Here is a 12,162-nt window from a genome sequence, read left to right on the forward strand (position 1 = left end):
TCAGCTCTCCTGTGTGGTGTAGTATAGAGGATCTGTCAGTTCTCCTGTGTGGTGTAGTATAGAGGATCTGTCAGCTCTCCTGTGTGGTGTAGTATAGAGGATCTGTCAGCTCTCCTGTGTAGTGTAGTATAGAGGATCTGTCAGCTCTCCTGTGTGGTGTAGTATAGAGGAGCTGTCAGCTCTCCTGTGGGGTGTAGTATAGAGGACATGTAAGCTCTCCGGTGTGGTGTGGTGTAGTATAGAGGACCTATCAGCTCTCCTGTGTGGTGTGGTGTAGTATAGAGGATCTGTCAGCTCTCCTGTGTAGTATAGAGGAGCTGTCAGCTCTCCTGTGTGGTGTAGTATAGAGGAGCTGTCAGCTCTCCTGTGTGGTGTAGTATAGAGGAGCTGTCAGCTCTCCTGTGGGGTGTAGTATAGAGGACATGTCAGCTCTCCTGTGTGGTGTAGTATAGAGGATCTGTCAGCTCTCCTGTGTGGTGTGGTGTAGTATAGAGGATCTGTCAGCTCTCCTGTGTAGTATAGAGGAGCTGTCAGCTCTCCTGTGTGGTGTAGTATAGAGGAGCTGTCAGCTCTCCTGTGTGGTGTAGTATAGAGGAGCTGTCAGCTCTCCTGTGTGGTGTAGTATAGAGGAGCTGTCAGCTCTCCTGTGTGGTGTAGTATAGAGGAGCTGTCAGCTCTCCTGTGTGGTGTAGTATAGAGGAGCTGTCAGCTCTCCTGTGTGGTGTAGTATAGAGGAGCTGTCAGCTCTCCTGTGGGGTGTAGTATAGAGGATCTGTCAGCTCTCCTGTGTGGTGTAGTATAGAGGATCTGTCAGTTCTGTTGTTTAGTGTAGTATAGAGGAGCTGTCAGCTCTCCTGTGTGGTGTAGTATAGAGGAGCTGTCAGCTCTCCTGTGGGGTGTAGTATAGAGGATCTGTCAGCTCTCCTGTGTGGTGTAGTATAGAGGAGATGTCCGCTCTCCTGTGTGGTGTAGTATAGAGGAGCTGTCAGTTCTCCTGTGTGGTGTAGTATAGAGGAGCCGTCAGCTCTCCTGTGTGGTGTAGTATAGAGGAGATGTCAGCCCTCCTGTGTGGTGTAGTATAGAGGAGCTGTCAGTTCTCCTGTGTGGTGTAGTATAAAGGAGCTGTCACCTCTCCTGTGTGGTGTAGTATAGAGGAGATGTCAGCTCTCCTGTGTGGTGTAGTATAGAGGAGCTGTCAGTTCTCCTGTGTGGTGTAGTATAGAGGATCTGTCAGTTCTGTTGTTTGGTGTAGTATAGAGGAACGGTCAGCTCTCCTGTGTGGTGTAGTATAGAGGAGATGTCAGCTCTCCTGTGTGGTGTAGTATAGAGGAGCTGTCAGTTCTCCTGTGTGGTGTAGTATAGAGGAGCTGTCAGCTCTCCTGTGTGGTGTAGTATAGAGGATCTGTCAGCTCTCCTGTGTGGTGTAGAGTAGAGGAGCTGTCAGTTCTCATGTGTGGTGTAGTATAGAGGACATGTCAGCTCTCCTGTGTGGTGTAGTATAGAGGAGCTGTCAGCTCTCCTGTGTGGTGTAGTATAGGGGATCTGTCAGTTCTCCTGTGTGGTGTAGTATAGGGGATCTGTCAGTTCTCCTGTGTGGTGTAGTATAGAGGATCTGTCAGTTCTCCGGTGTGGTGTAGTATAGAGGATCTGTCAGTTCTCCGGTGTGGTGTAGTATAGAGGATCTGTCAGTTCTCCGGTGTGGTGTAGTATAGAGGAGCTGTCAGCTCTCCTGTGTGGTGTAGTATAGAGGATCTGTCAGCTCTCCTGTGTGGTGTAGTATAGAGGAGCGGTCAGCTCTCCTGTGCGGTGTAGTATAGAGGAGCTGTCAGCTCTCCTGTGTGGTGTAGTACAGAGGATCTGTCAGCTCTCCTGTGCGGTGTAGTACAGAGGAGCTGTCAGCTCTCCTGTGCGGTGCAGTATAGAGGAGCTGTCGGCTCTGCTGTGTGGTGTAGTATAGAGGATCTGTCAGCTCTCCTGTGTGGTGTAGTATAGAGGATCTGTCAGCTCTCCTGTGTGGTGTAGTATAGAGGATCTGTCAGCTCTCCTGTGTGGTGTAGTATAGAGGATCTGTCAGTTCTCCTGTGTGGTGTAGTATAGAGGATCTGTCAGTTCTCCTGTGTGGTGTAGTATAGAGGATCTGTCAGTTCTCCTGTGTGGTGTAGTATAGAGGATCTGTCAGTTCTCCTGTGTGGTGTAGTATAGAGGATCTGTCAGCTCTCCTGTGTGGTGTAGTATAGAGGATCTGTCAGTTCTCCTGTGTGGTGTAGTATAGAGGATCTGTCAGTTCTCCTGTGTGTGGTGTAGTATAGAGGATCTGTCAGTTCTCCTGTGTGGTGTAGTATAGAGGATTTGTCAGCTCTCCTGTGTGGTGTAGTATAGAGGATCTGTCAGCTCCTGTGTGGTGTAGTATAGAGGATCTGTCAGCTCCTGTGTGGTGTAGTATAGAGGAGCTGTCAGCTCTCCTGTGTGGTGTAGTATAGAGGATCTGTCAGCTCTCCTGTGTGGTGTGGTGTGGTATAGAGGATCTGTCAGTTCTCCTGTGTGGTGTAGTATAGAGGATCTGTCAGCTCTCCTGTGTGGTGTAGTATAGAGGATCTGTCAGTTCTCCTGTGTGGTGTAGTATAGAGGATTTGTCAGCTCTCCTGTGTGGTGTAGTATAGAGGATCTGTCAGCTCCTGTGTGGTGTAGTATAGAGGAGCTGTCAGCTCTCCTGTGTGGTGTAGTATAGAGGATCTGTCAGCTCTCCTGTGTGGTGTGGTATAGAGGATCTGTCAGCTCTCCTGTGTGGTGTAGTATAGGGGATCTGTCAGCTCTCCTGTGTGGTGTGGTATAGGGGATCTGTCAGCTCTCCTGTGTGGTGTGGTATAGAGGAGCTGTCAGCTCTCCTGTGTGGTGTAGTATAGAGGAGCTGTCAGCTCTCCTGTGTGGTGTAGTATAGAGGAGCCATCAGCTCTCCTGTGTGGTGTAGTATAGAGGAGCTGTCAGCTATCCTGTGTGGTGTAGTATAGAGGATCTGTCATCTCTCCTGTGTGGTGTAGTATAGAGGAGCTCTCAGCTCTCCTGTGTGGTGTAGTATAGAGGAGCTGTCAGCTCTCCTGTGTGGTGTAGTATAGAGGATCTGTCAGCTCTCCTGTGTGGTGTAGTATAGAGGATCTGTCAGCTCTCCTGTGTGGTGTAGTATAGAGGATCTGTCAGCTCTCCTGTGTGGTGTAGTATAGAGGATCTGTCAGCTCTCCTGTGTGGTGTAGTATAGAGGAGCTGTCAGCTCTCCTGTGTGGTGTAGTATAGAGGAGCTGTCAGCTCCCCTGTGTGGTGTAGTATAGAGGAGATGTCAGCTCTCCTGTGTGGTGTAGTATAGAGGATCTGTCAGCTCTCCTGTGTGGTGTAGTATAGAGGAGCTGTCAGTTCTCCTGTGTGGTGTAGTATAGAGGAGCTGTCAGTTCTCCTGTGTGGTGTAGTATAGAGGAGCTGTCAGCTCTCCTGTGTGGTGTAGTATAGAGGATCTGTCAGTTCTGTTGTTTGGTGTAATATATAGACTTTTAGGGCATATGTGTATACTATTTTACAAAAAAGTGGGCAGAGCTCAGGATAAGTGGCAGAGCCTTATTCTGCCCGACAAATTTACTTTAATTTTCACCAGTTATAGCCTAAATTTACTCCAGCTCATAGCTAGAATAGACTTTGTCGTTATTAGGTCCCAAATTCTGTTCTTGTCAATCTCATAATATTTCTTTATAGCTGTGATACCGTGAACGAAGACAAATAGTTGTGGTCCCTTTTGCACCACTCAATGATTTCTGTGACTCGATCACCATTGATTTCACTGACCCCTTGTTTATAATGTGGTGTTGGAGGTGTCAAGAAACAGGAATCTCCAAGCAGCACATAAGGCTGGCCACACCCTTTAGATAGCTGTCGTTGGGCCGTAAGCTTTTCCGATCGACTACTCCATGCACGTGCACACTCGGCTCGGCTGAGCGTGCATGTGTTCTCAGGGATAAAACCGTTGCCAGACTCCAAAGGAACAAAAGGATCGGGCATGTTGAAATTCAACATGGCTGACCTATCTCTCGCCCTACATCTGCCGTTTGGGAAAAGCCGGGATTCCGCCATACACGTCCGATGGTCGGGCAGTCCCGCTGAAATCCTCGTGTTCGGCCTACATACATCTCATGTATTTTCCAGCTATAGGGGCTTGGATGCTCTGTAGTTTTGGAAGCTGTTTAAGGCCCAAGGTTTTGGACTTCTCCAATGATATCTAATGATATGTCTCTATCGCGCCTCTGAATCGTCCCGTTTTTTTGCGGGATTGAAAAGTTGGAAAGATGCTCTCTGACCTGACCCGATCACTTTAAGAGTGATTTCCCCTTTAAGACCTCCCTGTGTATAATGAAACTAATTCTCGGGAACCTTAGTAGATATACAGAGATATTTCTTTCCTTCCTGGAACAATTGACTTCTGTTCGGTTTGGTAACGGAGCCCTCCCGGATCGGCGTCATGTTTGGGGCTCTCACCATGTGAGTGTTTGCGTTGCTAAATCTCTTGAGTGTCCTCTGCACAGAACAAGTAGCCGTGTCACAAGTAAAATCGTTATCTCATTATCTGATTATTAATCGGCTGTGACGGCTCTCATATTCATTTACAGAGGGATGCAGAATTCTCTATGGTAACCAAAACCGTTTCCATCTGATATATTATGGCAGTGAGACTCCCCTCTTGAAGTGTTTTTCTCGTCATTCATTGTACTTTCTCTTTAAATCCTCCACTTAAAGGGGTTGTTCACTTTAGACAATCACTTTTTGTTAAAGAGGATCGGTCACCTCTCTTGACATGTCTGGTTTAGTAAGTTTAGCACTGATTGGACAGTGTCAGCCTGTGAAGGGACACACCCCCAACTGGTTACACCCTGTTGTCATTTTATTCATGAATTTCCAGGAGGAATAACAGAGGAACGGCACAACATAGAGTTCTAAGAAAAGATGCTCCAGAATTGTTATTTCCTTGGTAATACAAGTGTTTACTAAAACAAGAAATGTCAGGAGAGGTGAGCGGTCCTCTTTTAAAGGTTATGTTAACCCTCTGAGGGCATTAAATAGATCAGTCGGTGTGTTTGGTGTAACTTTGTAAATAGTTTTTATTAAAAATTTGTTTTACTTTTGGAGATACAGTTGTTCTGTAGTATCGTTCGCTTTACACTGAATCCGTCAGTCCCACTCACCCGACGGGTTCAGTGTCGGAGGGTCCTGTGCGTCTCTGACACGGAGGATCCACCTGTAATCGATCACATATAAGTTCATAACTTAGGCTCCATGCACATGACCGTGCCCGTAATTACGACCCGTAATTACGGGCACGGCCGCCGTGGACAGCCGTCCGTATTTATGGGTCGTGCTCCCATTATAAAGTATGGGCGCAGAGTCCGTAAAATAAATAAATAGGACATGTCCTATTTTTTTCGGCAAGTTTCTACGGCACGAACACCTTCCCGTGAATATACGGGAAGGTGTCCGTCGGCCATAGAAATTAATGGGTCCGTAATTACGGTCCGTACGGTCGTGTGCATGGGGCCTTAGAGTCATCTGTAATATGTGGAGGAACTGTTCAATTTCCCTGCAGTGACACCACAGGACAAACAAAGCATTACACTGTTCTCATTAAAATGAATAGGCTGTCTGTGTAGTGCATGGACATGCTGGGTCCTCCAGAGTAAGAGACTTTCTTTGGAGCTGCTCTCCGCTTTTGACTCATATATGAAGGTCCTAACTGGAGGAACCCCCCTTTGTTAACGCACAATTCTCTAACAAGGTATTTAAAAACGTATTTATTTTTAAATTCGGCAAAAATTATAAAGCCTTCAAATAAAAATTTTCAGACCTCAACTGGAATTCTTCTTTTAAAGAGTACATACACCTTTGCAAACATTTTATTTCTTGCTCCACTACACCTAAAGTAAAATATCATTTAACTTTGCAAATAATCTTAATGTAAAAAAAAAATCCTACTGTGTATCTCCATGGTTACAGACTACAAATCTGTGTGTAGTCTGGTATTGTAGTCCTGTATTACACCACTCCCTCTAGCCACTCTTCTTGCTCACCTGAGAGGAGGCAGTTGGAAGAGAGTAAGGGTCCTCTTACACTGCCCAATGTGGGCTGTGTAAGCGAGCGCCGATCAACGAGCCAGCTCGTTGATCGGCGCTCGTTTTCTCCTTTCACAAGGAACTATATATGGGGACGAACGTTCTTTACTATGATTTACTAGGATTTAGCCATTTTTTCTAGTATGTAACCATGGAGACAGAAGTCTGCATAGTAGCTGTATACACAAAACGGTAGAACATTTTTAATCTATTTGCAAAGTTGCTTTTGTTGTTTTTTTTATTGATACGTGCATCGTATCAATATCTACAAAAGTTTGCAAAAGTATACACACCATCTAAGCTACAATACCCGATGCACCCCTCTCTCCTGCTGCCGTCCTCCTTTAATTTGATTGTGAATAAAAATACAAACCTTTAAATAATGAATTCACTTTAATTACAAGCACCAGGCAGAAGGACGACCGTATCTCTAATTCATGATAGCATCGGCAGCTAACACCGTGCACCTAGCGACAGCGCTCTGCGTGTTTTCCCCCAAGTGTCAAAAGACAAATTATTCGGCTTCTCAGCGAGTTTTGTCGTTTTCCTGTTATAGCTACTAAAACGGAGCTTTGAAATATCACAAAGTGACACGTTAATGGCTGCGGAGTCCGGACCCTTCAGAATTCAATGAGACGCAAAGTAATGTTCTGCCATTTCAAAATGGAAACAGGTTAATGGAAATGTTCAGTAGCAAAGTGGCTTCCAGTCTTTACAGTAAGTCAGCATATTGATGGGCTGCAGAACAGGCGGAAAGCCAACAGAGGTACAGAAGGACAGGAGAAGGGTCAATACTGTGCTCTCCTGCCCAGAAAATTAATGGAAACACTTTACATAGACCCGTTACCTGCCCTGAGTCAGTAACACATTTAAAGGGGTATTTCTTTTGTTAAAACGGGTCTCCAGGACTTAAAAGGATTTTCCCAGGATCGGTCATAATTGTCTGATCGTTGGAGCCCCCACCACGGGTACCCCCACCCACCACAAACACCCAGATCCTCCTCACTGCATCGCTCACAGTGAGCAGGAGATTGAATGGAGCGGCGGTCTAGCATGCACCTGCCGCTCCATTCAATGTCTATGGGTCTGACGGTAACCGTCGAGCAGTGTACTTGGCTGAATCCGTCATTCCCGTAGACTTTGAATGGAGTGGCAGCGTGCATGTCCACTGCGGTCGAGCAGTGAGGAAGAATGGGGATTTCAGGACCCCGTTCTCGCTATCGGCGTGGGTACCAGCAGTGGTGCCCCCAGTGATCATTCAATGATGCCCTATCCTGTGGATTGGTGATAATAGGCAATTCTGGGTATACTCCTTTCAACATTGATAGGCTGTTAATCTTTGATTTGGTGGGGGTCCGTCCTATCAAAACATCCGCTGATTCACACATTGTAGGGGGCATGACTCTCCCCAGGCTGTGCTTGGTATTGCAGTTCGTCCCATTTATTTGAATTGGTCTGAGCTGCAGTACCAGTTTGTATGTACGGGGCTGTGCCTGTGTAAATAATAAAGTGGACCCTTTAGTGTGTTGATCGGCGAGTCCTGGAAGACGGACCCCTACCGATCAAATAATAATATCCTAATAATGTTTAAGTCCTGGAGAACCCCCTTAACAAATATAGGTTACTGACTCAGAACAGGTAATGGTTCTATGCAGAGTCAATAAGACATTTAAAAGAGCATTCCATCTGTTTAAGGGGTTCTCCAGGACTTAAAACATTCATAGCCTATCAATGTTTATCATTGGCAGACTGACCTGCAGGACCCACGCTGATCAGCACAAGTCAAGGGTCCCCTTCATTATTTACACAGGTATAGCTCTCTACATACTATTGTGGCTGCGCCTGGTACTGCAGTTCAGTCTCAATCAGTTAGACTCAAATTAATAGGATGAGCTGCAGTACCAAGCACAGCCTTGGGGAGTGCGGTTCCTCCTTCAGTGTCCTGAAGGTCAGACCCTCATCGATCAAAAATCGATCCTATGGTTAGCCAGTCAATGTTTAAGTTCCGGAGAACACATATAACATGTCTTACCTATCCACGGGGTGGGTCATAAATATTGGATTGGTGTGGGTCCAACCGCTCAAACCCACATCAATCATTAGAATGGGAGTCCTCCTCACTGCAAACTTGCTGTTGGGGAAGGACTGGTGACTACCCATTCTAGCGAGGAGTTTGGACCCCCTCCGATCTGTGGATAGGTGATAAATGTTAATGACTGGGAAACTTTAAAGGGAACCTGTCCCCAGAATAGGCCTTGTTACACCTTTAGAAATGCCTTCATTGTTTCTGCACCCACTAAGCAGACTCGAAGGTTGGAAACTAGCTTGCCACATATTTACCTTCACTCTGAGAGGGGTTTGAGCCATTTAGTAGCGAGAAAGGGATCACGTGGCACACAATCCAGTTTTGTCTATTCAAACCAGTCACAGTAAATATTACCATATTCCCCAGAATATAAGATACATCAACGTTTTTTCACCTTATATTCTGGAAAATACGGTACTCATTTTGACAAGAAGCCTCCCATTGGTCTGCTCCGATATGATGCTGGACAGGTCTGTAGATAATTCTCTGGACATTTTGCGTTAATGTAACCTTTCCCGACAGGTAGTTCACCTTTATACCCCGACATCCAGAAGACCAATCAGATTGTATATGAATACCACTCTGGAAGGAAAGTGGTACGGCTTCGGGAGCCACGAGACCTTTATGGTGTATCTTCAAACAGCTTCTTGCAACTACCGCGGTGGCCATATGAGTGCCAGGTTCTCACGGAAAAAATTGAGCACATAGGTGAGGAGTCAGATAACACTATAAAAGTCTTCATCAAAAAATATATAGTACTGCATATATACAGATATTATATAACATCCATTTCAAGAGGTTCTCCTCCCAAAACATTGACAAAAATCTGATTAATAAGGCAAAAGTAGTTGTAGAAATTCTCGGTTTGAGTCCTGTCTATTCTCAGCTTAGTGCCGAATTAAATATTGAGATGAAGACCTGACTAATTGAAAACAGTGGGGACGCTCTGCCTGACAACCCCAAATAAAAAGCTGGAGCGGTTTTCTTAGCAACCAGTCTGTCTTACACCATTCCATTGCCTTCCTCAGTCTGCTGTATTAATCAGATTTTTTCAAACATAAATTTAGATGGAGATCCTGTGTAGGTTCACATTGGTTTAATTAATCTGTCTGTTTTTCAGAGTGGGACCCGCCTGTACCTGAAGCATTGTACAAGTCTTCAGGTTTAGAGCAGGAGTCTACATGTGTTAACCCTACAGAAAGCAAGGTGGTCTACCAACTCAATGAAGGTGGGTACAATTTTTTTTTCTATTAGTGGGCGGGGGAAGCAGGGCTCACAGGCTTTTTCTATGAGTGGGCGGGTGAAGCAGGACTCAGGCTCTCTCTATGAGTGGGCGGGAGAAGCAGGAGTCACAGGCTTTCTCTGAGTGGGCGGGGAAAGCAGGACTCACAGGCTTTCTCTATGTTTGGGTGGGGGAAGCAGGACTCACAGGTTTTCCCTATGAGTGGGTGGGGGCAGCAGGACTCACAGGCTTTCTCTATGAGTAGACGGGTGAAGCAGGACTCAGGCTCTCTCTATGAGTGGGTGGGAGAAGCAGGAGTCACAGGCTTTCTCTAAATAAGTGGGTGGAGAAAGCAGGACTCACAGGTTTTCCCTATGAGTGGACGGGAGAAGCGGAACTCAGGCTCTCTATGAGTGGGTGGGTGAAGCAGGACTCACAGGCTTTCCCTATGGGTGGGGGAAGCAGGACTAACGGGCTTTCTCTGAGTGGGTGGGTAAAGCAGGACTCACAGGCTTTCCCTATGAGTGGACGGGAGAAGCCGGATTCAGGCTCTTTATGAGTGGGCGGCTGAAGCAGGACTCACAGGCTCTCCCTAAGTCCTGACAATTTTTTAACATGGAAAAACGGAATCAAATCAAAGTAAACTATATATCCCCGAGCTCAGCATCTCCCCCTCTATCCAGATAGACACGACATAGCCTCTTTGAGAAAGCCAAGTAATGACATTAGCGCCCTCTAGGAGCTTTAAATCAGGTTTTTTTTTTTTTTATAAAACTTAAAATTGTGAGTGGTTGTGGTCTAACCACTGAGACCGCCACCAATCCCTTGAATGAGGGGGGGGGGGGTACATATGTGTACTGAAATGGAAAACCCCTTTAAGCTCAGTATTTTATGACCAGCTATTTTGGGAACACAGCATTTCCCTATTAATATTATTTCTTGAATTCAATCTGTTGACGGCATGAACCAACCTCATAAAAGTATGTTTACTAATTTCCACTTAATTTCATCTCCATAATATGTAGATGAGACGCCGAGAACTTCCATCTCCATAGAGACCTAATGGTCCCGTTCCGTACCTAAACTGATTAAATTCTCTACAGTTCCTTATTAGCACAAGACGTGTGACTCACATCATTGTTTCTCCCAAACTCTATTTTTGCCTTCCACCCCGTCCTATGTTCTATTTTTAATCAAATCACTTTTACTTTTTTTGGGGGGGGGGGGGATAATTGCGCTATAAAATGCTCTTTGAAAATGTCACCGGATGGTAAGATTCACCGTCTCCCTTTCAGAACTGCGCGTTAATTGCTAATATTGTGAAATTCTGTCGAATTCTCTCATTTTCTCACAACCCCCCCCCCCCCCCCCCCCACTGTCACGCTGAGGCTGGTTTGTGGCGTTTTCCATTTTTTTGCTACCGAAATGAATAAACATAATTTAACCTGCTCGAAGCAAGACAGGACTGTGGAGAGATCGCTCGGAAAGAGAGTAGATGTAAAAGTTAATTGCATCTCTGGGCTGGAAATGTTTATTTTTGTGGCAATTAATCCCACGATAACTGAACCTCGTGTTTCGGTGTCACACAATCATACAAGTCCATGACTAACAACGGAAACCCTCACAATTTGGGACAGCCGTGAATGTCAGCCGTTTTTTGCTGAGCCGCTTTGAATTATGTCGATCCTATAGAGAACCAGTGATGGGATTAATAATGACGTTTCCATTTTTTACTTGTATTGCTCGTCTCAGTTGTGCCTTTAGCACTAAATAAATATTTTATTTTTATTACCGGCTGTTCTCTCCGCAGATCGATGCTTTCCTGCCAGCTTACACTTACTTTCCTGTGTCCTCTCCCTTTCAAATATTTCTTGAGTTCTTCTTCTTCTTACTTTCCTGTGTCCTTCTGCTTCCTCTTACTTTCCTGTGTCCTTCTGCTTCTTCTTACTTTCCTGTGTCCTTCTGCTTCCTCTTACTTTCCTGTGTCCTTCTGCTGCCTCTTAATTTCTTGTGTCCTTCTGCTTCCTCTTACTTTCTTGTGTCCTTCTGCATCCTCTTACTTTCCTCTGTCCTTCTGCTTCCTCTTACTTTCCTCTGTCCTTTTGCTTCCTCTTACTCCTACTTTTCTGTGTCCTTCTGCCTCCTCTTACTTTCCTGTGTCCTTCTGCTTCCTCTTACTTTCCTTTGGCCTCTTTTTTTTTTCCTCTGCTTTTTCTCACAATTGTAATGGATCTGCCAGACACAGCTTCTGTGTCGACGCCCGTGGTTAGTCAGTCTGCACCTGCTCCTAAGTCTGATAGAGTGACTCCTTCCTCTACCACTCAGGGTGGGAGGCTGAGGAGTGGGAGAGCCTATCACAGCCTGGCCAGACGGAGCTAGCTCCCGCCCTCTGTCTATTTATACCTTCATTTCCTGCTTCTCCTTTGCCTGTGATTCTGCTTGTTTCCTGGCTCTGCTGCTGCTGCTTGTACTATTTGTCCTCTGCTTCATACTGACCCTGGCTTTACTGACTACTCTCCTGCTCTGCGTTTTGGTACCTCGTACACTCCTGGTTTGACTCAGCTCGTTCACTACTCTTGTAGCTCACGGTGTTGCCGTGGGCATCTGCCCCTTTTCCCTTAGCTTCTATGTACCCTTGTCTGTTTGTCTGTCGTGCACATAGTGAGAGAAGGGACCATCGCCCAGTTGTACGCCGTCACCTAGGACGGGCCGTT

The 12,162-nt window shown here is 45.9% G+C and overlaps 1 protein-coding gene across 4 annotated transcripts in view; it reads left to right on the plus strand.

Annotated features, from left to right (window-relative positions):
* Positions 1-12,162, plus strand: part of AGBL3 (AGBL carboxypeptidase 3) — an 84,528-nt gene that overhangs the window by 30,125 nt on the left and 42,241 nt on the right. For all 4 annotated transcript variants that reach the window (XM_075855830.1, XM_075855833.1, XM_075855831.1 and 1 more), the window contains 2 exons: positions 8,749-8,934; positions 9,347-9,454. In XM_075855830.1, coding sequence (XP_075711945.1) covers positions 8,749-8,934; positions 9,347-9,454 — 294 coding nt within the window. The remainder of the gene's footprint in view (positions 1-8,748; positions 8,935-9,346; positions 9,455-12,162) is intronic.

The sequence above is a fragment of the Rhinoderma darwinii genome, chromosome 3 (assembly GCF_050947455.1).
Source record: "Rhinoderma darwinii isolate aRhiDar2 chromosome 3, aRhiDar2.hap1, whole genome shotgun sequence".
Taxonomy (NCBI): Eukaryota; Metazoa; Chordata; class Amphibia; order Anura; family Rhinodermatidae; genus Rhinoderma; species Rhinoderma darwinii.